General features: G+C 40.3%; 4 protein-coding genes across 4 annotated transcripts; all 4 read left to right on the top strand.

Moving 5' to 3' along the window:
* Positions 1–932: 932 nt before the first annotated feature.
* LOC145482263 (adenosine receptor A2a-like) lies at positions 933–5,775 on the top strand. The gene has a single exon (XM_081460922.1). The coding sequence runs from the start codon at positions 3,804–3,806 to the stop codon at positions 4,755–4,757; it is 954 nt and encodes a 317-aa protein (XP_081317048.1). The 5' UTR covers positions 933–3,803; the 3' UTR covers positions 4,758–5,775.
* Positions 5,776–5,887: 112 nt separating this feature from the next.
* LOC145482262 (adenosine receptor A2b-like) lies at positions 5,888–7,267 on the top strand. Its single transcript, XM_081460921.1, has one exon. The coding sequence runs from the start codon at positions 6,219–6,221 to the stop codon at positions 7,188–7,190; it is 972 nt and encodes a 323-aa protein (XP_081317047.1). The 5' UTR covers positions 5,888–6,218; the 3' UTR covers positions 7,191–7,267.
* A 1,216-nt stretch (positions 7,268–8,483) lies between these two features.
* Positions 8,484–12,653, top strand: LOC145482264 (adenosine receptor A2b-like). The gene has a single exon (XM_081460923.1). The coding sequence runs from the start codon at positions 11,539–11,541 to the stop codon at positions 12,487–12,489; it is 951 nt and encodes a 316-aa protein (XP_081317049.1). The 5' UTR covers positions 8,484–11,538; the 3' UTR covers positions 12,490–12,653.
* A 5,873-nt stretch (positions 12,654–18,526) lies between these two features.
* LOC145482266 (histamine H2 receptor-like) lies at positions 18,527–22,538 on the top strand. Its single transcript, XM_081460924.1, has one exon. It carries the CDS (start codon positions 18,747–18,749, stop codon positions 19,677–19,679), a length of 933 nt encoding a protein of 310 aa, XP_081317050.1. The 5' UTR covers positions 18,527–18,746; the 3' UTR covers positions 19,680–22,538.
* Positions 22,539–22,582: the final 44 nt, after the last annotated feature.

The raw sequence follows: 22,582 nt of genomic DNA, 5'->3' as shown, positions 1-22,582 counted from the left end.
TTTTCGGGAATGAAATGCCATCAGTCTTCCAGCTTCCCTAATGCTGCGTGTGAGTTCAGCTGCAAGTCGTCAGCTTTTACTCCTTTGTTTGTGCACATGAATCTTTGCACGTCCACACTAGTGTATAGAACAGTCAGAGGGAAAATCGAAGTAAATGTGCTTACAGCTTGTTTGAACCGAGCATTCCGGTGTGCTGAATGAGGACTGAATATAACTGTTATATTTCAATCTGATATTAATTAGCTATTAGCTGTGAAGACTCTACGCATTTTCCTCTTTGTTTATTCAGACGTGCGGAATCGCACTCAGTGACCTTGACTTAATTTTCCCTGAATAAACTTGGCAATTAAAGCAACACGTGATTAACAAATTATACGAGATGGGTGGGAGTCTTTACTCAATTTGACAGGTTCACAACCACAAACAAACAATTCTACCGAATAATGATAGTTGTTTCTCAAGAAGGAAAAGACCATTCTTGTCTCGTATCGAAGGCGAGAGGTGAGAATCGGAGAAGTTGATTTATCGCCTGCCCTAACGCCTTCTCCAGCTTGTGTTAATTTTCGGCTCTTCTGTTCCTATAGTTCAGCTCTTTGTTTTCGCTCTGTACCTCTGAGATTCACCAAAGTAATTTAGATTTCTGTTCTACAATATTTTTCTGTCTGTTCGAAATATTGGGCAAAATAATGTAGGAAAAACACTCGACCTAAAAGTCACTATTCAGTCATATTCATACATTTACCATCAAAAGCTCTCAAAACTCGACTATTGCCGTGGCTACTGCTTAAGTTACTATTTCTCAAGTAGAACATTTAGAAAATTCAGTAATTTAATTCATTTGTGCTCAAATATTAAAAACCTCACGGCTTTAGTTGAAAAGATTGCAGTCAAGGTTCCTCCAAAAGGTAGCTTCAAAAAACATGTATAATTTATCATTTTGATACTTAATAAGCCTTCTGGGCAGGGTTTTTCGAAAGCCGGTTAACGCTAACCCAGGATTAAAAGTTAACCAAAGTATTAATTTTTCTTTTATAGCAATGTTTTTCACTGAAGATGTCTGTGCAGTTTGAGATTAAAACAGAAGGACAAACAATATAAACAGAAAAGCTCACCGAAAACTAACAAAACTAATATCAAAATTCTCTCTAATCCTGGGTTAGTTTACACGAGCTAAAAACCCGGCGCTGGTCGATGTCTCTAACTAGCCCTCTAATTGTTGGTTGCAATCAAGATAAAAGCTTTTAAATCAGTACTCTCTTTTACCAAATTGAAAGTCTCTTCCTAGCGACGAGAATTTCATCTCCAAAAGAGGTAACGTCAGCAGGAATACAGAGAATATAAACACAGTCAAAATACGCGATAGGTGAAGTTAGACGTTTCCGCTATTTTCTATAGGTTTTGTTGAGTAAGCTATTAAGATTCCTGGATGAATAAGGCTGTTCCCAATTTTTTTACATTATTTATTACTCTTAAATTTAAAAAATGTCGGTGTTTTTGACTGACTGACGAAATTCTCTGTGTTTTTGAAAAATGCCGGCTGATCTGAACTGTGTGCCAGTGACTTGGGGGTGGTAAAGGGGGGGGTATAGATCACGTTTCACGGAAATAAAGCAGCCCTTTCACAATTCACGAAAAATACAAGATTGGCATTTCACGCTTCACGGAAAATAAAAGAGAACGTTTTGGAAAATCACGGTTCACGGCGACTATGGAAATCACGATTCACGAGGAAAAAATTAGCCATTTCACATTTCACGGGAAAAAAAAAAAAAGGCCGATCACGAGTCACGAACATACCCTTTACCACCCTCTGACTTGTTTCTTGGAGACTACTTCCTTTGGACGACAGAGAAGTAATCAGTATCGGAAACGAAAACTTGCTTTTCAGCTGTAATTCCAAACAGCGAAAAGCTGATGAACGCTTGAGGCCGAGTGATGGCCGGAAACGCAACTTGAAGCATGCGTTGGTGTTACACATGGATGACAGAACTATTTACAGACATTAGAAAACTTTGCACAATTTTCAATCAATGCAGGTTTTAAAGTGGCACTACAAAGTAATTATGTATTACTTTGCGAACTTTCATCAACACAATAAACAAGTGTACGATGTCACCAAGTTGTCACTATAACTAGAAATGTGTTTAACTTGATCTCAGAACAAATCCCTCGGAATCTTGACCAAGTCACCGAGTAGAAACATTCATCCGCCCGGACCAGGATAAAACTTATTCCTTCATTGAATATTGACTTCAAATTAAGGTAATTCCTCTGAAATAAAAGTGACAATAGATTTTTGTTCAAACTTTGTCCACTGAATATTTGTCATATGATAACTTCAATTTTGAAATAAAAAAGGGGGGTGCCCATGCTCATTAAGGAGCAGTGAGGCCTTGAAAATGCCCCATTTTTGCACTATTTAATGCTTATTATAAGAACGCATTCCCAGTAATTGTAACATCTTTGTAAGCCCGGACTCATAAGAACACGCATTAAACTACAGTCAATACATTGTGTCGGACCACAAGTAAACGTTTAAGTTTGATTCAGACAGAAAGCTAAATTCTTGATTAAAAATTTGAACCAAATTTCTTGACGTGGTTACCGACTGCAAAATAGAAAAGACCACAGTGTATTTGTTATTTTTCTTATTTATTGAATTTTCAGCAATAGAAATTAGATCAGTCTTTTCTCATGCAAAGCTTATGATTAGTTGATTACAACGACTGGAAAAAAAATTGGGGTGCCCATGCTCGTTGGTGAGCTAGAGCCATTTTTCAACTGACAGAGCTCAATATCAAGGCAAATCCGTCATGTTTTCAATATGCGCGTGCACAAGCGCGCGCTAATGACGCCATAAATTATGCGCAGTAAGGATGCGCAATGCAAATGTGACGAATGACCTTGATCTAGTTTTGACCTTTACTTTCACTGTATATATAATACGTATCGGCAGTAATTTCGTGTACTTTCATCTCAACCTTACAGTTTGACATTGACAATATTTCCACTATTTCGTTAGACTAGATATCGTACGTGGAAGGATACCAAAAAAATTCTCTTTCAATAAATATCCTAGCTTTGTTATCAATATTTGAATTGAGCTACCAACAGGCATCAGAAATTAAGTGAGGTTGGAAAGTCAATTAACGTTTTCTTCTGTAATGATTGGATCGTTCACCCTGAAAGCGCTCTAAACTCGAGAGGTCCCCAACTTCACACCTTGGCACTTAACTTTTCCGTTCATTGCTTCCTTTTCAATGTTGAAATGCCTAACTTGAGTTCCTTGTGAAGAACCAAGTGAATGGACTATATCTGCAGAGGAATATTATTCCCAATATTTTATGGGTTTAATGACATGAAGGGTTACTTCCTGTCCATGCATGCTGTTTGTCATGTCAGTACATGTTTCTCATTGCTTGCGAATGAAGAAAATATTTTTAATTAGGAGAAGACAAGGGAAATTACAAACTCATGAATTTTTTCAGAGGTCGGCGGTTCAGAAGACAAAAGAAAGTTTTAAGCCGACTCAGTCTTCTAGCAGTTAACGTTATCATCAAGTACTCAGCTTATTATATTAGCTGCACTCGGAGAATGATTACAACATATATTAGTCGGTGGCAGTTTTAAAACTATATTGTTTAAAACAATATCTTAGTGTTTAAAGTAAGAAGTGCAATGACGACTTGTTGACTTTCACAGCTTTAGTGTTATTAGTCTACCTAGTTTAGCATTTCGATCGATCAGTTGACTTTCACTAACTGAGCATAACGTAGCTGATCGAGGGTCTTTCTAACAGTGCCATGAATTACTCTCTGGAGAACACGAGTAATGAAACATTTAACCTTTCATCAAAACATTGTTCTCTTCCGTTAGCTCATGGCGTTGCTCTGATCACAGTAAATTCTATCGTGGGTGTGTTTGGAACACTTGGCAACTTACTGGTTTGCGTGGCAGTTTTTACAAATCCTTATCTTCGCCGATCATCAAACTACCTTCTGCTCAGCTTGGCGATCGCTGATTTGATCGTCACCATGGTGTGTGAACCTCTTGTCGTAGCAATCTTCGGAATGAGAACATTCGTTAACGATTGTGCCACAGAATTGGAACTTGCATACAGAATTTTATCCATGCTTTCGTGTTCTGCTTCAGTGGCACACATGGCAGCTATCAGTGTTGATCGTTTCATTGCTGTTGTGTACCCTCTACACCACAGGAGGATCATGGATAACTGTGGATTAAAGGCAATGCTGATTACCTGTTGGGCGTACCCGATTACGGTTCCTATTTTGAGCTTTGTTATTCCAAAGAACTTTCCACAAGGTTATCTCGGGTTAGCGATGTTTGCTGCCAGCTATGTTACTATTTTCTTGTGCTACTCAGTGATAGTGATATCTCTGGTCAAACACCGGAAACAAGGAAATCAGCTCAGAATTCGCTCCTCTAGGGATACCAGTCAATCTCGGCGTGTTGAAATCCGCGTTGCCTTCACGCTAGCGATTGTGATCATTGTTTTTACTGTCTGTTGGTTTCCTTTAATTGTCATCATGTTTGCAACCAGGAAGCCGCTGGTCAAGAGGCACGGAGTTGCCTACATGTGGATGAGGACCTTGGCTTTGTCAAACTCCGCCATAAACTTTCTGGTCTATGGCTCAAGGATGCAAATCTTCCGTGAAGCTTTTTTTGTGATTGGCAATAAGATTGTTGTTTCTATGACCCCAAAATGTTCGCGAACTCGCGTCTATAACTTTACGTAAATAGTGGATAATAGTACAAGATAACAGCTTGACGAAAGAGTTTGCCCAGTATGCAAGTATGCATGAAACAAAGGCGAGCGTTTTGTCCAGATTGCGAAACAAAGAGGAATTAAGTTAAAAAGAAAAAAAAAAAAACGTGCATGGGGCCGAAACCCCAATTGCTGAACTTTTTGCAGACTCAGTAGGGGAATTAACAGGAAACAGCCGATTTTTGATGAGTTAACGCCAATTATTTTCGCTTTATCTAGGGAGTGAACAAGTTGTTGTTGTTGTTGTTGCAGTAACTATTACATGTATTTTAAAAACTCCTTGTTTCCATAAACAGATGATCTGGTAGCGTGTTGCAAACAAACCAACTCGATCACGCTTTGGTGCGACAATCAAGACCACGATGCAACACTGCAATCTTTATTGTTGGACTAATAATCCTGAAACATCTCTTATTATTGTACTTTTCGTTACCCTTAATTAACACTTAATTGACACCGAACTCAATCAGAATGGATGTCAACATCCCACCACCAGGATTCATGTAAGCACTATTCTGCTACTCACCATCTGATGGATTATGAACTTAATGAGTTGGAGGAAATCTTTTTAAAGCTTCTCTGGCTTGTGCTGCCAGATTTTGCCTAGCACTATCTCGACGGTACTGCTTGTTCTCTCCGGTCAGCGTAATATCTGTCTTATTTGATTACAGTTTGCCTGATTTTCAGGTATAAACATTTTAGCAAGTTAATCGATTGTTGTCAAACAAAAACCTTTATCACAATTTTCAACTAACTAATAAATTCCCCGATGATTTAAAAGTGAGGCTAGTATCCTTAACATCAAATGAGCTTTGTGGTCATGCATGAGAGCCGATATCTTATTGGATATAGAGGGTCTCCTTAACATACTGATTTACTAATTTTACCTCACGCGAACTATGACTAAAAATCGAAATGTTGATAACTTTATAAGAATCCACTCAGGCTCTTTCAGTTTGTTGGAACTTACCATTTTATAAAGTATAAGTGGAAAGGTGAAGATAGGATAAGAAATACTTGACTTCTCTGATGGTTGAATAAAACATCAACGCTGTTACAGGATAAATATCATTTAACTGGTATATTTTATCAAGGGCTTAACGACACTTCCCATACTTAATTTATCTTGCCATACTGACGATCAGTATTTCAGTGTTGAGTCATTCTTTACGAATTTACATGGATTGACATGAGCACAGTCCATGTGAATAGAAGATTCATTGCAAGTCCAACTGCGGGGAAATTTCTGATGGATTTTCTTAGCCGACGCTCTTCTGATGATATTGATTGTAACATTTAATACGGATTAGGAAGTACATCAGCTAAAGTTGAGAAACTTAATTTTGGAACAATATCTCAACGAACGCCATAACAAAACGGCCGTAAGTTTCGCGTGTCGCTTCAAACTGAACAAAACCGAGGTAACTGTATCATGGACCACTTGCTGGGGAACGCGAGTAATCAATCATCTAACCTTTCAAAAGAAGATTGTTCTCTTCCGTTAGCTCATGGCGTTGCCCTGATCACAGTAAATACTATCGTGGGTGTGTTTGGGTCACTTGGCAACTTACTGGTTTGCGTGGCAGTTGCTAAAAACCCTCGTCTTCGCCGATCATCAAACTACCTTCTGTTCAGCTTGGCGATCGCTGATTTGATCGTCACCATGGTGTGTGAACCTCTTGTTGTAGGAATTCTGGGCAAAATGATATTCTTTAATGATTGCGCTGCAAACTTGGACTTGCCCTATAAAATACTATCCAGGCTGTCTTGTTCAGCCTCCGTTGTACACATGGCAGCCATCAGTGTCGATCGTTTCATCGCTGTTGTGTACCCTCTACGCTACAAAAGCATTATAGATAACTATGGATTGAAAATACTACTGGTAACATCTTGGGCATTGCCGATAACAGTTCCAGTTTTGAGTGCCGTTATTCCAGCAAGTTTCCCCAAGGCTTTCCTTGCCTTAGGGATGTTTGCAATCAGCTATGTTATTGTGTTTTTGTCTTACTCGCTGATAGTGATATCATTGGTCAAACATCGAAAAGAAAGGATTCAACTCAGAGCGCGCTCTTCGAGTGATACCAGCCAGTCAAGAGTTGAAATCCGCGTTGCCTCCACACTGGCCATTGTGATTGCCATCTTTACTGTGTCTTGGTTCCCGCTAGTTGCCACTCTTTTTGCTGCTGGAAAACCACTGATAAAAAACCAAGGAATTGCACATATGTGGATCAGGACCTTAGCTCTGTCAAACTCCGCCATGAACTTTGTTATCTATGGCTCAAGAATGTATAACTTCCGTGAAGTTTACGCTGTGTATGGACGAAAGATCCTTGGTGTTTTGAGACCCAAATGCTCTCGGACACGAGTTTATAACTTGCCATTGGAATCTACCTCGTCAACTTGATTGGCCAAGTCATTTTATAAAGTAAAGTACAACCTTTTAACTAACTTAGAATCAACTTTGTGCAAAATTTAATAAAAGGATAACCAGTGAATAAATTGTTTCACTTATCCTAAGAGTGCTCTATGCAAAAATTATGCAGAGCAAAATATAAAGATATAAAGACAGAAGTTAAATGTAACTCAAGTTTCACGCACTGAGCGAGTTTCACGCTTGGTGCGTGAAACTCGAGTTACATTTACCCTCTGTCTTTTTATCTTTATAAAATGTTAAATAGACATTTAAAATGAATTTTAGGCTATATTATAATATTATTCAAAAGAAAGTTTCCAGGTGCCGGGAAGAGAGGGACTCCATCGTGTCGAGGCGTGCATTGTTCGTGTCGAACACTGGTTATTTGTGTTTGGCCGATATTCAGTGTCTCCACATCGCGACATTCTTCAAATGACAACACAAAACGACAAAATTTAGTTAACATCCATTGTTGGATATATAAGGCGAATACTGCTGAGGTTTTGAAATTTTGTCCTGGGATCGTCCGTGGTTTAAAGGCAATGCTGATATCGTTTTGAGTATACCCGATTACGGTGGTTGAGCTGTTATTCCAGAGAACGTTTCACTTAACAAATTGACGTCAGTTTTTTTATGCGTCTGTCCTCTTATTGATGATAAATTGCGTCATAACATTGTCAAAGTGGCTGTGGAACTACGAGCCGCAGGTGAGTGGTTCCACAGGAAACTTTGACAATGTTATGACGAAATTTATCCTCAATAGGAGGACAGACGCATAAAAAATTGACGTCAATTTGTTTTTTACAATAACAAGACCCCAAAATGGTCAAATACCGGGAATAAATGAGGGAAAACGAGTTGCCTACATGTGGATGAGGACTTTGGCTCTGTCAAACTCTGCCATAAATTTTTTTTGACTATGACTCAAGGCTGCAAATCATCCGTGAGTGGGGGGACCCGTTTGGCCTTCGCTATGATTGGTCAAAATTTTTTTGCTTCTCTGGCCCAAAAATGTTCGCGGACTCCTGCTTACAACTTTACGTAAATAATAGATAATAATGGTTATTATTATCCAACTGCAGCGAATACCGTCCAAATAACAGTACAAATCTACAGCGATATTGTACAGTTGTTTCTACAGTAGAAAACCAGTTTGCTGGACAGGTCGGGCGCGCGCACGCATGCAAAACCGTCACACTCTCCCTATTTCACTGATAAATTTATTGACTACAGCACTTGGATAATAAATCTCTTATTAACATGCCCGCTATTTTAACACGGTTTTCATAAATTCAGACATATATTGGCACAGAATGTCCGAAACTGATCACGGAATACCCTAGTTTTGACTCTAGATGCTTTAGAAAGATCGACAGTAAGTAGAAACGCTCAATTTTGGGCCTTTCTGGGTCATCCAGTCTTAATCCGTTGAAATATATGTCTGGATTTATGAAAACAGTTTAAATAAAATCAAGCGGTTTTTATTTATTCTTTATTATTATTTATTTATTTATCTTTTTGCTTTCCTTATGGCAGCAGCTTGTAAATCTTACCTAGAATGAAATGTAGAGGACTTCTTGCTGCATGTTTCATTTATTTAGGTATTTTTTAATTATTATTCATTACCCCCCTCTCCATTTTCAATTTGTGTTAAGTTTAGCCCAGGCTACACTCGTCTGAATTCAGTTCGCGCGGTAAGTCTGACAAGGAGCCGACCGATTAGCGTTCTGTATTTGCTATCTAAAGGAAGTCTGCCCGAGGACATCAGTAAGTCCAGTGAAGGCGCAAGTCTAACGATTTGTTAGCAACCGTCGTCCATTATCCCGTAACAGTACGCCGTTTGCCCTGTGGCAATAATGTTGTGCTTGTTTTAGACAGCAAAAAGCTTTAGCCACATCAATTTAGGGCTTAGACGTGCAATGGACTAGACATTTCTAGCTACTGTTGGCGTTATTTGCTCTGAACTTTGATGTAGCTAAAGACTGTTGAAATCTGGATGTGCCATTCCGCGTTGGACAAAATTGAAGTACATCCGGGACATTGCTATTTGCGAGCAAAACATGGCCACAAGCAGAGGGAAGAACATGAGTTCAAGCGCTGATCGTGAGTAGAATTTCCTTGTTTTATCAATTTTAGGCGTTCTCGGCTTTGCTAACTATCAGAACTGGCTGTGATTCACTAGCGCGGAAGAAATTTATTTGCGTGGTTTCCGGGCGATAATTGACGTAACGACAACATGTTGAGTGTTCGCTTGCTGCTAACTATGGCCTAGTTTGTTTGAAGTTCAATCGATTCTCGATGTAGTAAGCTCTTGTTCAGTCCATTTAGGACGATGCAGGCCTTTAGGAAGCGATAAACTAGCTCTCCGCCGCGGTTTTGACATCTGTACGTTCATGCTGATTTAGACTCCAACTTCATGTTAAAAGCACTCTTAATTAAATTGTACAATTCATGATTCAACGAAAAGACGGTGAATTTAGTATTCCTAGCCTCAAAAGGCATACAGGAGAGTTATTTGCTGTTATTTGAGCTACGATAAGCCTTGTGGAAAGCTAGCTCTAGGACAGAATCGTATTAAGATTATCAGTGACAAGTCAAATTCTGTGGCTATGTTTTTGCGAATCCAGACAGATATTTACTCGTTGTTTGTATTTTGACTCGCCTTACGGGCTCGTCAAAATACGGCACAACTCGTAAAAATATACAGCGATACTACACACCAAACCAACAGGTAAGATATATATAACTTGACTTCAAGAATTTGCACTGTATGCTTGAAACAAAGGTGAGCGTTTTGAGCGGATTGCCAAACAAATAATATGTCAAGAAAGCATGCATAAGGGCCGAACCCCTGATTGCGGAAGTCTCAAAAGACTACTCATAATAGCATAACTAAATTAACACGAAAAATACACTTTTTGTTTGCGGGGAGTGACTAAGTTGTTGTTGATACTATTGGTTTAGAAAATTCCTTCTTCGCATGTACATCTTGTGTTGTACACAAACCAACTCGTTGACATGATACGACAATCTGAACCAGCGGAAAGGAAAAGGACAAAGGTTAAACCAAACAGCCCTATCCCAATACAACATAACACCGTACTCTTCAACGTCTCTGATTGTACTTTTTATCATCCTTCATAAACAATAATCCTGATCAGATCAAAATGGGTGTCAGCATCCCACCACCAGAATCATGTGAGCACTATCCTGTTGCAGACAATCTGACGGATTATGAACTGTTCCATAGTAAATCTTTGTATTTTAGGAATACACGTACGTATTTTGAACCAGCTTGCACGTACAGCTCTTAGACGTGACGTGTGTAAATAAAGTATTCTATTGTGTTGTGTTGTGTTGTGCTGTACTGTACTGTATTGATTAAAGCTTCGCCTGAGCTGTCAGATTTTTTCTTGCACCTTCATCTCGATGGTACTGTATGTCCTCTCAGGTCAACGCAATACTCTCCTTGTTTTGTTTACAGTTTGCCTGATTTTAAGGTATTATTTTAGCAAGTTACTTGATTGTCGTTAAACACTAAACCTTTATCACAATTTTCTATTTGGAACTAATTTAACTGAACTAACCAATAAGATTCATCTGAATGATTTTAAAGGTGAGGCTGATATCCTTGACATCAGTCGAGCTTTGTGATCACGACTGAGAGCCCACATCTTATTCGATACTCAAATACAGGGCCACTTATTATATTAATACATTGTTGAACTTCAAGATTTATGAAGATAGAATGGTGTTACTATATATTAAATTTTACACCACTCGAACTCTGACCAAAAATCAAAATGTTGGTTAGTATCAGAATCTACTTAGGCTCTTTTAGTTTGTTGGAACCTACCATTTTTTAAACTACACCATGATGTAAATGGAAAACTGAAATACTTAACAAACGTTCCCTGATAGTTATATGACCCATCAAGGTTGTTAAAGGATAAATATCATTTAACTGGTATATTTTATCAAGGGCTTAACAATACTTCTCTTGCTTAATTTATCCTGTCATATCACGATCGGTATGTGTTGAGTCATTCTTTACGAATTTGCATTTGTGCATGTGAATCGACGGTTCATGTAGTTCGCCGAACTGCGAGAAAGGTTTGTTAATCGATTTCCTTAGCCGACGCTCTTCTGAAAACATTGATTGCACCGTTGAATGTGGACTAGGAATTATCAGTATCAGCTAAAGTTTAGAAACTTGACTTTTGAAACATTATCTCAAAAAACGCAATAACAAACTACAATACGTTTTTTGTGTCGCTTCCGACTGGTAAAACAGAGGTAATTGTGGTTTGTCTTAATATTTGCTCATCAGTCTTGAGCTATGGATCACTCGCTGGAGAACACGAGTAATCAAACATTTAACCTTTCAATAGAAGATTGTTCGTTTCCGTTAGCTCATGGCGTCGCTCTGATCACAGTAAATTCTATCGTGGGTGTGTTTGGAACGCTCGGCAACTTACTGGTTTGCGTGGCAGTTGTTATAAATCCCAGTCTTCGCCGATCATCAAACTACCTTCTGCTCAGCTTGGCTATCGCTGATTTGATCGTCACCATGATGTGCGAGCCCGTCTTGGTGGCATCCCTCGGCAAGAGAACATTCTTTAATGAGTGCGCTGCGAAACTGGACCAAGCCTACAGAATACTAACCAGGCTATCTTGCACAGCCTCCGTTGTACACATGGCAGCCATCAGTGTTGATCGTTTCATCGCTGTTGTGTACCCTCTACGCTACAAAAGCATTATAGATAGCTATGGATTAAAAATACTTCTGACAACATCTTGGGCATTGCCTATTACAGTTCCAATTTTAATCTCCGTTATTCCTACCAATTTCCCACAGGCAAAAGCTTTCATTGGCTTAGGAATTTTTGGCACCAGCTATGTTATTGTGTTTTTGTTTTACTCGCTGATAGTGATATCATTGGTCAAACGTCGAATAGGAAGGAAACAACTTAGAATGCACTCTTCTAATGATACCAGTCAGCCAAGCGTTGAGATCCGCGTCGCCTTCACGCTGGCAATTGTGATTGCTGTTTTTACTGTTTGTTGGGCCCCGTTGGTTACCGCTCTTTTTGCCACTGGAAAGCCACTGGTGAAAATCCAGGGAGTTGCACATATGTGGATCGGGACCCTAGCTCTGTCAAACTCCGCTATGAACTTTGTTATCTATGGCTCAAGAATGCGTAATTTCCATGAGGCGTACGCTGTGTGCGGCCGAAAGTTGCTTGAAGTTTTGAGACCGAAATATTCTTGCGAGGACACGAAGTTGTAACTTGACATTAGACTTGAATGGCCAAGTTATGTTGTAAAAAAACAGAACCTATTAACTAATTCAGAATCGACTTTATTAAATGTTAAAAATATATTTAAAATGATTTAGAAAGGGGGAACGTTTACTGGTGCCCGGCAAGAGGTGCAATTAAAATCTTGAATGCAAATCATCCGTGAGACCTTCGCCGTGATTGGCCAAAATATTTCTGTTTCTATGATCCAAAAATGTTTGCGGACTCGTGTTTATAACTTTACGTTAAAAGAAGATAACAATGGCTAATGACTTGAGTGAAAGAGTTTGCACGGTGTGCATGAAATTGCCAAACAAATAGAAAGCTAAAAACATATGCATAGGGACCTCTCCCCTGATCATTGGAACTCTTCGTAGACTCCTCATGGCGGAAAAACGTAATAAACAAGAAACAGACATTATTGCTTAGATTACAGTATTTCGTTGCTTTTAAGGAGTGAAAAAGTTGTTGTTGTCGGTGGTGGGGCTGTTAGTATTTTTATAATATTCTTGTTTGCATATACATCTTGTAGCGTATGGCAAACAAACCAACTCATTGACCTTATGGTAACCGACAACAATTAAGGTAATTCCCCTGAAATAAAACTGCACATAGATTTTTGTTCAAACTTTGTCCAATGAATATTTATCATATGAAAACTTTATGAAATAAAAAAAGGGGGGTGCCCATGCTCGTTAAGGAGCAGTGAGGCATTGAAAATGCCCCACTTTAGCGTTATTTAATGCTTATTAGTTCTTATTACAAGAACGCATTCCAAGTTATTGTAAACTATTTGTGAGCCCAAACTCATGAAAACACGCCTCAAACTACAGTCAATACTTGTGTCGGACACAAATAAACTTTTTAAGTTTGATTTTGACAGACAGCTGAATCTTTGTTAAAATATTGGAACCAAATTGCTTGCCACGGCTATCAAACTGCAAAATAGAAAAGACTACAGTACAGCTGCTATTTTCCTTATTTATTCAATTTTCAACAACAGAAATCAGATCAGTCTTTTCTCACGCAAAGCTAATGATTAGTTGATTAAAATGACTGGAAAAAAATTTGGGGTGCCCGAGCTCGTTAGTGAGCTATAGCCATTTTTCAACCGACAGAACTCAATATCAAGGCAAATCCGCCATGTTTTCAATGTGCGTACGCGAACGCGCGCTAATGACGCCATAAATTATGCGCAGTAAGGATGCGCAATGCAATACTGGGAAATGATCAATAAACTTGACCTCATTCCAAAGACACCATGATCTCGTGGTCCTGGATCTCTTCACTGGCGATGGTGGAGGCGAAGTCAGTTGAGTTCTTACTGCTAGTCTTCTTCAGGCGATAAGGTCGACTGATTGCACGGTATCATTTATATCACAAAGGTCGGCTGTGATTGGTGCATTTCGATCCTCCTATTGTTCCATTATTCCGGCGAGTAGCTGTTCCCTCAGTGGTCCGCTGTTGTACCGTTCTCCTGTTGTTGTGTTTCTTGATCGTGGGTATCCATGCTTCAGGAATTTCAATTCCACTATCCCTGTTGATGTTGTTAGGGTGAAGTCTTATGTGAACAGTTTATTGATCTCGATCAATAAACTTGACCTCATTCCAGATAGGATAGTGGCCGGTCTCGTGGGTGTGTTCAGAAACGGCGGAGGTTTGGGTTCGGGCGAGTCGTATATCCCTGTCGTGTTCTTTGATCCTCTCCTGCATAGATCTCCATATTGATCGAGATCCTCACTGGTACACACGTAGGGTCAAGGAAGCTGTTCACATAAGACTTCACCCTAACAACATCAACAGGGATAGTGGAATTGAAATTCCTGAAGCATGGATACCCACGATCAAGAAACACAACAACAGGAGAACGGTACAATAGCGGACCACTGAGGGAACAGCCACTCGCCGGAATAATGAAACAATAGGAGGATCGAAATGCACCAATCACAGCCGACCTTTGTGATATAAATGATACCGTGCAATCAGTCGACCTTATCGCCTGAAGAAGACTAGCAGTAAGCAGTCGAAACGTCGCGATCCACATCTCAAGTGACTACATCGTGAGACAAACGATAATACACTTTATTATTGCATCTACCACGATGAATAACAACAACCTTTTCCTCGACATTGACCAGAAATATGGGCGCACAGCCCTAAGGTTGATTCGTCGACATGAGCGTTGCTCTCGCAAACTCGCACGCTATACCAACCATCTCACCTTTCTCACAAGGTGTATTAAGAACCACATTGTTCCAAGAGATCTGCAAGTTCGGCCGCCAGTTCCCACCAGAGGCGCACGCAGAGTCGCTGAACTAGCATCCATGAGATTCCTGAGGGAAAGAATCAGACTGACGCAGAGAGCCAAGGCAGATACGAAGAAAGAAGCCGAATCAACAGCACAGAGCATAACATCTGCTCTTTCTGCGGATGACGCTGCAGAGGTACTCGACAAGGTTAAATCCACTACCCAGCGAGTCTTTAATACCACCAAAGACCGTCAACAGCGCAAGTTTGAGAAACTTTTGCGAGAGAAACAGTCTTCTGTTTCTCCTACAACTTTTGTTGACAAAACAAAGTGGGTTATCAACTTGTCATCCAGACCCTTAACGAAGCTGAGGTGTCCCTACTGAAGAAAGGTCTAAATTTCGCCGTGACTCCTACGAGCGTCCCAGCCACCGAGATCATCGCCAAAATTGAGTCAGCAGTCAGGCCACTAGATGCGGAGCGAGCAGACACAGTCAGGAGATCCGTCAACACCACCCTTCAACAGGCACAACCACCCACGCCCAACATCACGAAGGAACAGCAGGAGGCTCTTAAAAGCTTAAAAGAGGACAACTCAATCATGGTCCTTCCGGCCGACAAAGGACGCGCTAGTGTAATCCTGGACGCTGACACATACCACGCAAAAATGTCAGCGCTAATTGATTCCGGACCGTACCAGCTGCTCAACAAAGACCCGACAGACCGCTTGACCCGGAAGCTATCTGAGAAGCTGCTAACCCTGAAACGGAGTGGACACATATCAGAGGCGGTTTATAATAAGATCAGACCTCGACACAAACAACCACCTAGGATCTATGGTTTGCCGAAGATCCACAAGGCCGACACACCGCTTAGGCCAATTGTGTCGTGTGTCAACACCTTTGCATACGACCTGTCTGCTTTCTTGGCTAACGTATTATCTCCTCTTGCAGGTAACTCGAACTTCACAGTGAAGAACTCAACTGACTTCGCCTCCACCATCGCCAGTGAAGAGATCCAGGACCACGAGATCATGGTGTCTTTCGACGTAGAGTCACTGTTTACCAACGTACCGATCGAGGGCGCCGTACAAGCCGCGCTACAAAAAATGGAGAACGACGCAGGCCTGGCTGACCGCACGACACTTACACCAGTTCAAATCGCGGACCTCTTGAATTTCGTATTAAGATCTACGTACTTCCAGTACAACGGATCGATTTACGAACAACGAGACGGCACAGCCATGGGGAGCCCTGTATCCGCGGTTATTGCTAATCTCTACATGGAGATATTTGAAGAACAAGCAATAGAGTCCGCACCTTGCAAGCCTAAGATCTGGAAACGCTACGTAGATGATACTTTCACCATCCTGGATCGGGATAGGGTTGACGTCTTCCTGCAACACCTGAACAGTTAACAACCATCAATCCGTTTCACCATGGAGATCGAGAACAACAACAAGATCGCCTTTCTCGACACGTCAGTTTACAGAGAACCTGATGGCCGCCTTACCACCAGTGTCTACAGGAAACCAACACATACTGACCAGTACCTAGCGTATGACTCACACCACCCTCGTTCAGTAAAGCGCGGTATTGTGAAGTGTCTGTACGACAGGGCTAAACGTCTTGTCACCAAACCATCAGTAATCGCTGGAGAGAAGAAACATCTGTCATCTGTACTTGTTTCTAACGGATATCCCTCCTCTTTTGTACAGAAGATCACAAAGGCACGAACAACCCCAAGAAGAGAGCCTGTCGCGGAATTTAAATCCACCGCCGTTTTACCTTATGTCCAAGGAGTTTCGGAGTCTCTCCGCCGCTGCCTAGAACAACAAGGCATTCGCACCGTCTTTAAGTCCGACACGACACTTCGGTCACACTTAGTGCGACCAAAGGACACCGTCAACCCGGCTAAACAAGATGGTGTTGTCTACAGGATTCCCTGTGAGTGCGGCAAAGTCTACATCGGGGAAACAGGGAGATCTATGAAGGAGAGGATCAAAGAACACGACAGGGATATACGACTCGCCCGAACCCAGACCTCCGCCGTTTCTGAACACACCCACGAGACCGGCCACTATCCTATCTGGAATGAGGTCAAGTTTATTGATCGAGATCCTCACTGGTACACACGTAGGGTCAAGGAAGCTATTCACATAAGACTTCACCCTAACAACATCAACAGGGATAGTGGAATTGAAATTCCTGAAGCATGGATACCCACGATCAAGAAACACAACAACAGGAGAACGGTACAATAGCGGACCACTGAGGGAACAGCTACTCGCCGGAATAATGGAACAATAGGAGGATCGAAATGTACCAATCACAGCCGACCTTTGTGATATAAATGATACCGTGCAATCAGTCGACCTTATCGCCTGAAGAAGACTAGCAGTAAGCAGTCGAAACGTCGCGATCTACATCTCAAGTGACTACATCGTGAGACAAACGATAATACACTTTATTACCCTTTATCCCAGTTTTCTAATAAATAAATAAATAATAAATAAATAAATAACTGGAATTATTTTAAACCAACCAATAAAAATGACCTAAATGGTTTTACAGGTGAGGCTAATATCCTTCAAATCAAATGAGCTTTATGTGAGAACTGAAGGGTTATTGGATACTCAGTGGTACTCTGTCGAACTACAAGATTTACAAAGACAAAATGGTATTAATAATTTTACATCACGGGAGCTAAGGCCAAAAATCGAGATTTGGGTTTTACGAGGCATGTTCTAGTGTTGTTATTTGAACCACGAAACAGACTTGTAGCCACTGTAATATAATTTATTGATGCAGGAATTTACATGGGAAGGGTGACTGGGAACTGAAAAGAATAAAATAGAATAGCAAATCGCTAAAAAGTAAATATTGCATTGCATCAAAACACTAAGAAAATAACCAGTGATAGTATCAATCAAGTCTTGCAATGGTCACAATAAATTTCGACAAACACAACGACTTCAAGAAAAAGCATGAAAAACAAAACCATTGCGTGACACTATTAGTACATTATTCATCTTATCCAAAAGTATAGTCAACACGTGAGCTATTTTTGTTGCAACACGTGAGCTATTTTTAGAGCTAAATGTGAGTTAATTCAAAATATGTCAAAGACATTAATACATATGAACTGCATCATTGAACTTAAACCTGTAACCTATATACAAAAAAGGAATTCTTATGATTCTAATACAAGCTACGTAGGCGTGTATGTGTGACGTAAAGGAAACTCATGACGTAAATCCTGTCTGATTTGACAGAAGAAAGCCGGAAAAGGTTCTTATCACAATGTAGTTCCCCACCCCCTACCCTCACTGCAGTGTCAAGTTGCTGTGAACCTGGTTACAAGGGCTTAGAATCCTTTTACGTTATTTCAGTTTGCTAGAACCTAACATGTTATACAGTAGAATGTAAAGCTGCAATACTTCAAGGTTTCAGAGAGGTTCAAATCAAATGCGTTTTGTGTGAGAGCTGCTGTGTTATTGGATACTAAGCGAGATGGCCACTTAATACACTATTAACCACAAGATTTATTAAGATGAAATGGCATTTCCATTTTCAAATCACGCGAACTATGATCAAAAACCGAATTTGGTTAACTTATTAAAATCCACTTAGGCTCTTTTAGTTTGTGGGTGCCTACCATTTTATAAAGTATGACTGGAAAGCTGAAATACTTAACAAGAGTTCACTGGTAGTTAAATGAACCATTAAAACTGTATCAATATCATTTCACTGACATATTCGAACAAGGGTTTAACGTCATTACCCTTGCTATATTTATCTTCCTATATTACGATGACATCCGTAAGTACATGTATGCAGATTAAGAAAAGTTTGAAACAACACCTCAGGAAACGAAATAACAAACCATCCTTGGCATGACTTACTGAAGCTATTTACCCAAATTTGTGGGTTGCCTCGGACTGAGCGAAACGGAATTGTGTTTTTCCCGTGTCGTAATCATTGCTCCTCTGTGTTGTGAGATGGAGAACGCGAGTAATCAAACATCTAACCTCTCAACAGGAGGTTGTTCACTTCCAGTGGCTCATGGCGTTTCTCTGATCACAGTAAATTCTATCGTGGGTGTGTTTGGAACGCTTGGCAACTTACTGGTTTGCGTGGCAGTTGTTATAAATCCCAGTCTTCGCCGATCATCAAACTACCTTCTGTTCAGCTTGGCGATCGCTGATTTGATCGTCACCATGCTGTGTGAGCCGGTCTTTGTGGCATATCTTGGCAAGAGAACATTCTTTAATGAGTGCGCTGCAAATTTGAACCAAGCCTACAGAATACTAACCAGGCTGTCTTGCACAGCCTCCGTTGTACACATGGCAGCCATCAGTGTTGATCGTTTCATCGCTGTTGTGTACCCTCTACGCTACAAAAGCATTATAGATAATCATGGATTAAAAATACTACTGATAACATCTTGGGCATTGCCGATTACAGTTGCAATTTCAAACGTTGTTATTCCTGCAAATTTCCATCAGGCAAAAGCTTTCCTTGGCTTAGGGGTTTTTGGCACCAGCTATGTTACTGTGTTTTTATTTTACTCGCTAATAGTGATATCATTGGTCAAACATCGAAAAGAAAAGAAACAACTCAGAGCGCACTCTTCTAATGATACCAGTCAGCCAAGCGTCGAAATCCGCGTCGCCTTCACGCTAGCGATTGTGATTGTCGTTTTCACTGCCTCTTGGGCCCCGTTGGTTTCCACTCTTTTTGCTGCTGGAAAACCTTTGGTAGAAACACTGGGAGTTGCACACTTGTGGATCGGGACCCTAGCTCTGTCAAACTCCGCTATGAACTTCGTTATCTATGGCTCAAGAATGCGTAATTTCCGCCAGGCATACGCTGTGTGTGGCCGAAAGTTGCTTGGTGTTTTGAGACCGAAATATATTCTAGAGCGAACATGACTTTATGTCAACTTGACATAAGGATCATAAGAAACTATCGCATAAACTTGATTTGCTATGTGGTGTAGGAGAGTAAAGTAGAAGCTTTATTATTTTAGAATCAGCAAATTGTTTATAAATCAGCCAATCAATCAACGTTTATTGTGCACTATTTAGAGAATTTTAACATTTACATTATATAAATATTATAGATATGGGAAGAGAAATAAATGTTGCATTTGGTAATGGAGAGAATAACCAGAGTGGCCTTGGCTTTCGAGCTGGTTGCCACCATGTTAAGATAAATGCGGAAAACAAAAATACATTTTTGAAAATACATTACAGAAATACAAGTAGCTATAATTAGCATATATTACATACCTGTCTTGTCTTATAGCACTAGCTTTGCTTTAGTTTTATTTAAAAAAAAAAAACTGATCAACATCGTCACGAACCTTCTTCTTTCAATATATATAGGAAACAGCATTTCCATGGACAGTAATAATAACAATATTTAAAGAGGGTAACACCAAAAAGCGCACATTAATATGAGGAAATTCATAAACCAGGGACAGAGATGTGATTGATGTACCAGAAAGCCTTCAGAACTGCCAATAACAGTAAAGTATGCATGGCAATAAGTAACATTATTTTACACTGAACTCACTATCTCTTTTCTGATTGGCCGAAAGCGTTCAGTGAATTTTCGAGATCAGCGCCTGTGACGTCATATAGCTGTAGATTATACAATAATCATGTCAAGGACACTCAAGGTCACGGGTAATCATGTCATGCTTGACCGCGGTGCATGAGTTCTAAGGGTAATCATGTCAAGCTCGCGCGCTTTGTGTTGCTTGCCGTCAGTGAAGAAGCAAAAACATGACCTTTTTTTCTTTTTTCGTCTCGGTAAGGGTTATCAGTCGAAGCCGAAGGCTGATTATTCTTGATTATTCTGGATATCACAAAAACCTCATCCTGTAATTGTTTAATAGCTAGGTCTGTGAGGATTACTAGCTTGACCACCAGTGTAACCCCAGCACCGATTTAAATAAACCCCAGCAAACAACGGAGCTATTATCAATATAATAAAAATAAACAAAAGGAGATATGTGCTCAATGTACGTGACTAGAATCAATCTTAGTGAAAGGCCAACTGAGCCAGTTGATTATTGCTGCAGCACGAAACCTGGTAACCTGTGCGACGATTTTTTAATGTTAGCTGGCACGGGATGACTTAGACAAAGATGCAATATGGTTTGCCATTTGATGTATTTTGCTGAGGCAGTCCATCTTACCTCAATACAGTTGTCATGGTAACTATCTGGAAATATGCGAGATCTTTTTTTTCACTCGGAGCAAAAAACTACTAGTCCGATTTAATAAATGTGGCTCTAACTATTAATACAAATAGAACCTATTCTGAAGTGCTTTCATACAGCAAGTTTGTCAATCTTTTTAATTTCTAGGTTTTTCGTGAAACTTTGAACTTGGGTACTCTTGCGAACCCTGTTCTAACAGTTTATCTTTAGTGATAAGTTCGCCAATTTCTGACATCATAACTACGTTGAACATCTTAGGGATAAACACTAATGCTGTTCTGTTATACATCAAAGGCCTCAGGGTTAGCTCGACATTATGTTCGCAGTCTATGAAGTCGTACCTGACCATATACGCAGAAAATTTCCATAACACTGTGTATTGATGCAATTCATGTTCTGTCACAACATTATATCACGACATTTAGCTCTGAGCCGTTCACACAAGTTTCAGTCCGGGTAGCAGTCCAGCTGGAAGCACCTGAGAAATCTGTTACACATCAGTTTCGAGCTTGTAATATCCATGCACTAGCTTAGTGGTATCGAGTGTGATGCGGACATGCTCCTTTTTCTGATGTACAGTACCCTGCAGCACGGTAATTAATAGTTTTTATCTCAACTTTTTATTCCTTTTTACTGTCTATTTGTCTTTTTTGCTTTGGAGCAAGTCCGACCTTTGGAACCCTGGCAACAGTCTGTGTTGTAAGGATAGCGAGGCCGCGATAGACCGCGGCACACTGCTGCAACAGTCCTTCCCTGACTCTTCCTTTAAGTCCGGTTTTCTTGGTGGTGGCTGTACTTTCCTACATTTCTCCTTCGGACAGTTTGGCTGCTTCCTAAACCGAACTGGAATAACAGGAAGAAACGTCAATTCGTTACTTTTCCCTGTAAGACCTGCGTGTATGGCCAGCGAACAGCGTAATCTGGAGATCACAGCACGCATCCCTCGCAAATCGGGAATAATCGGTGTACTAGCACCGGTGGAGCCAGCAAGAGAAGGGCTCCATCGTGTCGAAGCGTGCGTTGTTGCTGTCGAAATTCTAGCACTCTGCGAGCAAAAATCAAAACAACTGTCGTTCTCGTTCAGTCTGTATAACGAATGAATTGTTCTGGAAGAGGAGGCAAGCCTCATAGCCTTTTGGTATTGTTTGTCAATAACGTCTTGATATTCATGGTATACTGGATGCCGAGAGTTGCCCGTGTATGCCCTTATCACTGGTCTTCCTTTGCGATCCACTCCATGTACTAATGTAAGAAGTTGTGGATTTTCTTCTGTCAGTTGTCCGTGCCTCAACATCTCCAAAACAAATCAAATGTCACCACAACTAGGGTTTGATAAACCAATGACATGTAAGATCGTGAAATATAACGATGTTTGATCGTATTCTTGTTCTTTGGTCGTGAGCTCGTCGTGAGTTTGTTAGTTTTTCAACAGCTATACGTTTGCCCGAACATTTGAAATGTAAAATATGCAGACTCAAAAGCGTTGGAAGGATGCTCCAATCTCTTGTACGAAAGACAAGACTTTAAGGCTTATATTGACGTTAAGTCCTGTCTAATCTCCTCTAAAACGTAAATTCCTTTGCGCTAAAATGTAAAGAAGCCGAA

The sequence above is a fragment of the Orbicella franksi genome, chromosome 3 (genome assembly GCF_964199315.1).
Source record: "Orbicella franksi chromosome 3, jaOrbFran1.1, whole genome shotgun sequence".
Lineage (NCBI taxonomy): Eukaryota > Metazoa > Cnidaria > Anthozoa > Scleractinia > Merulinidae > Orbicella > Orbicella franksi.
Note: the sequence above shows the minus strand (reverse complement) of the source record. Positions and strands in the feature narration are given on the sequence as shown.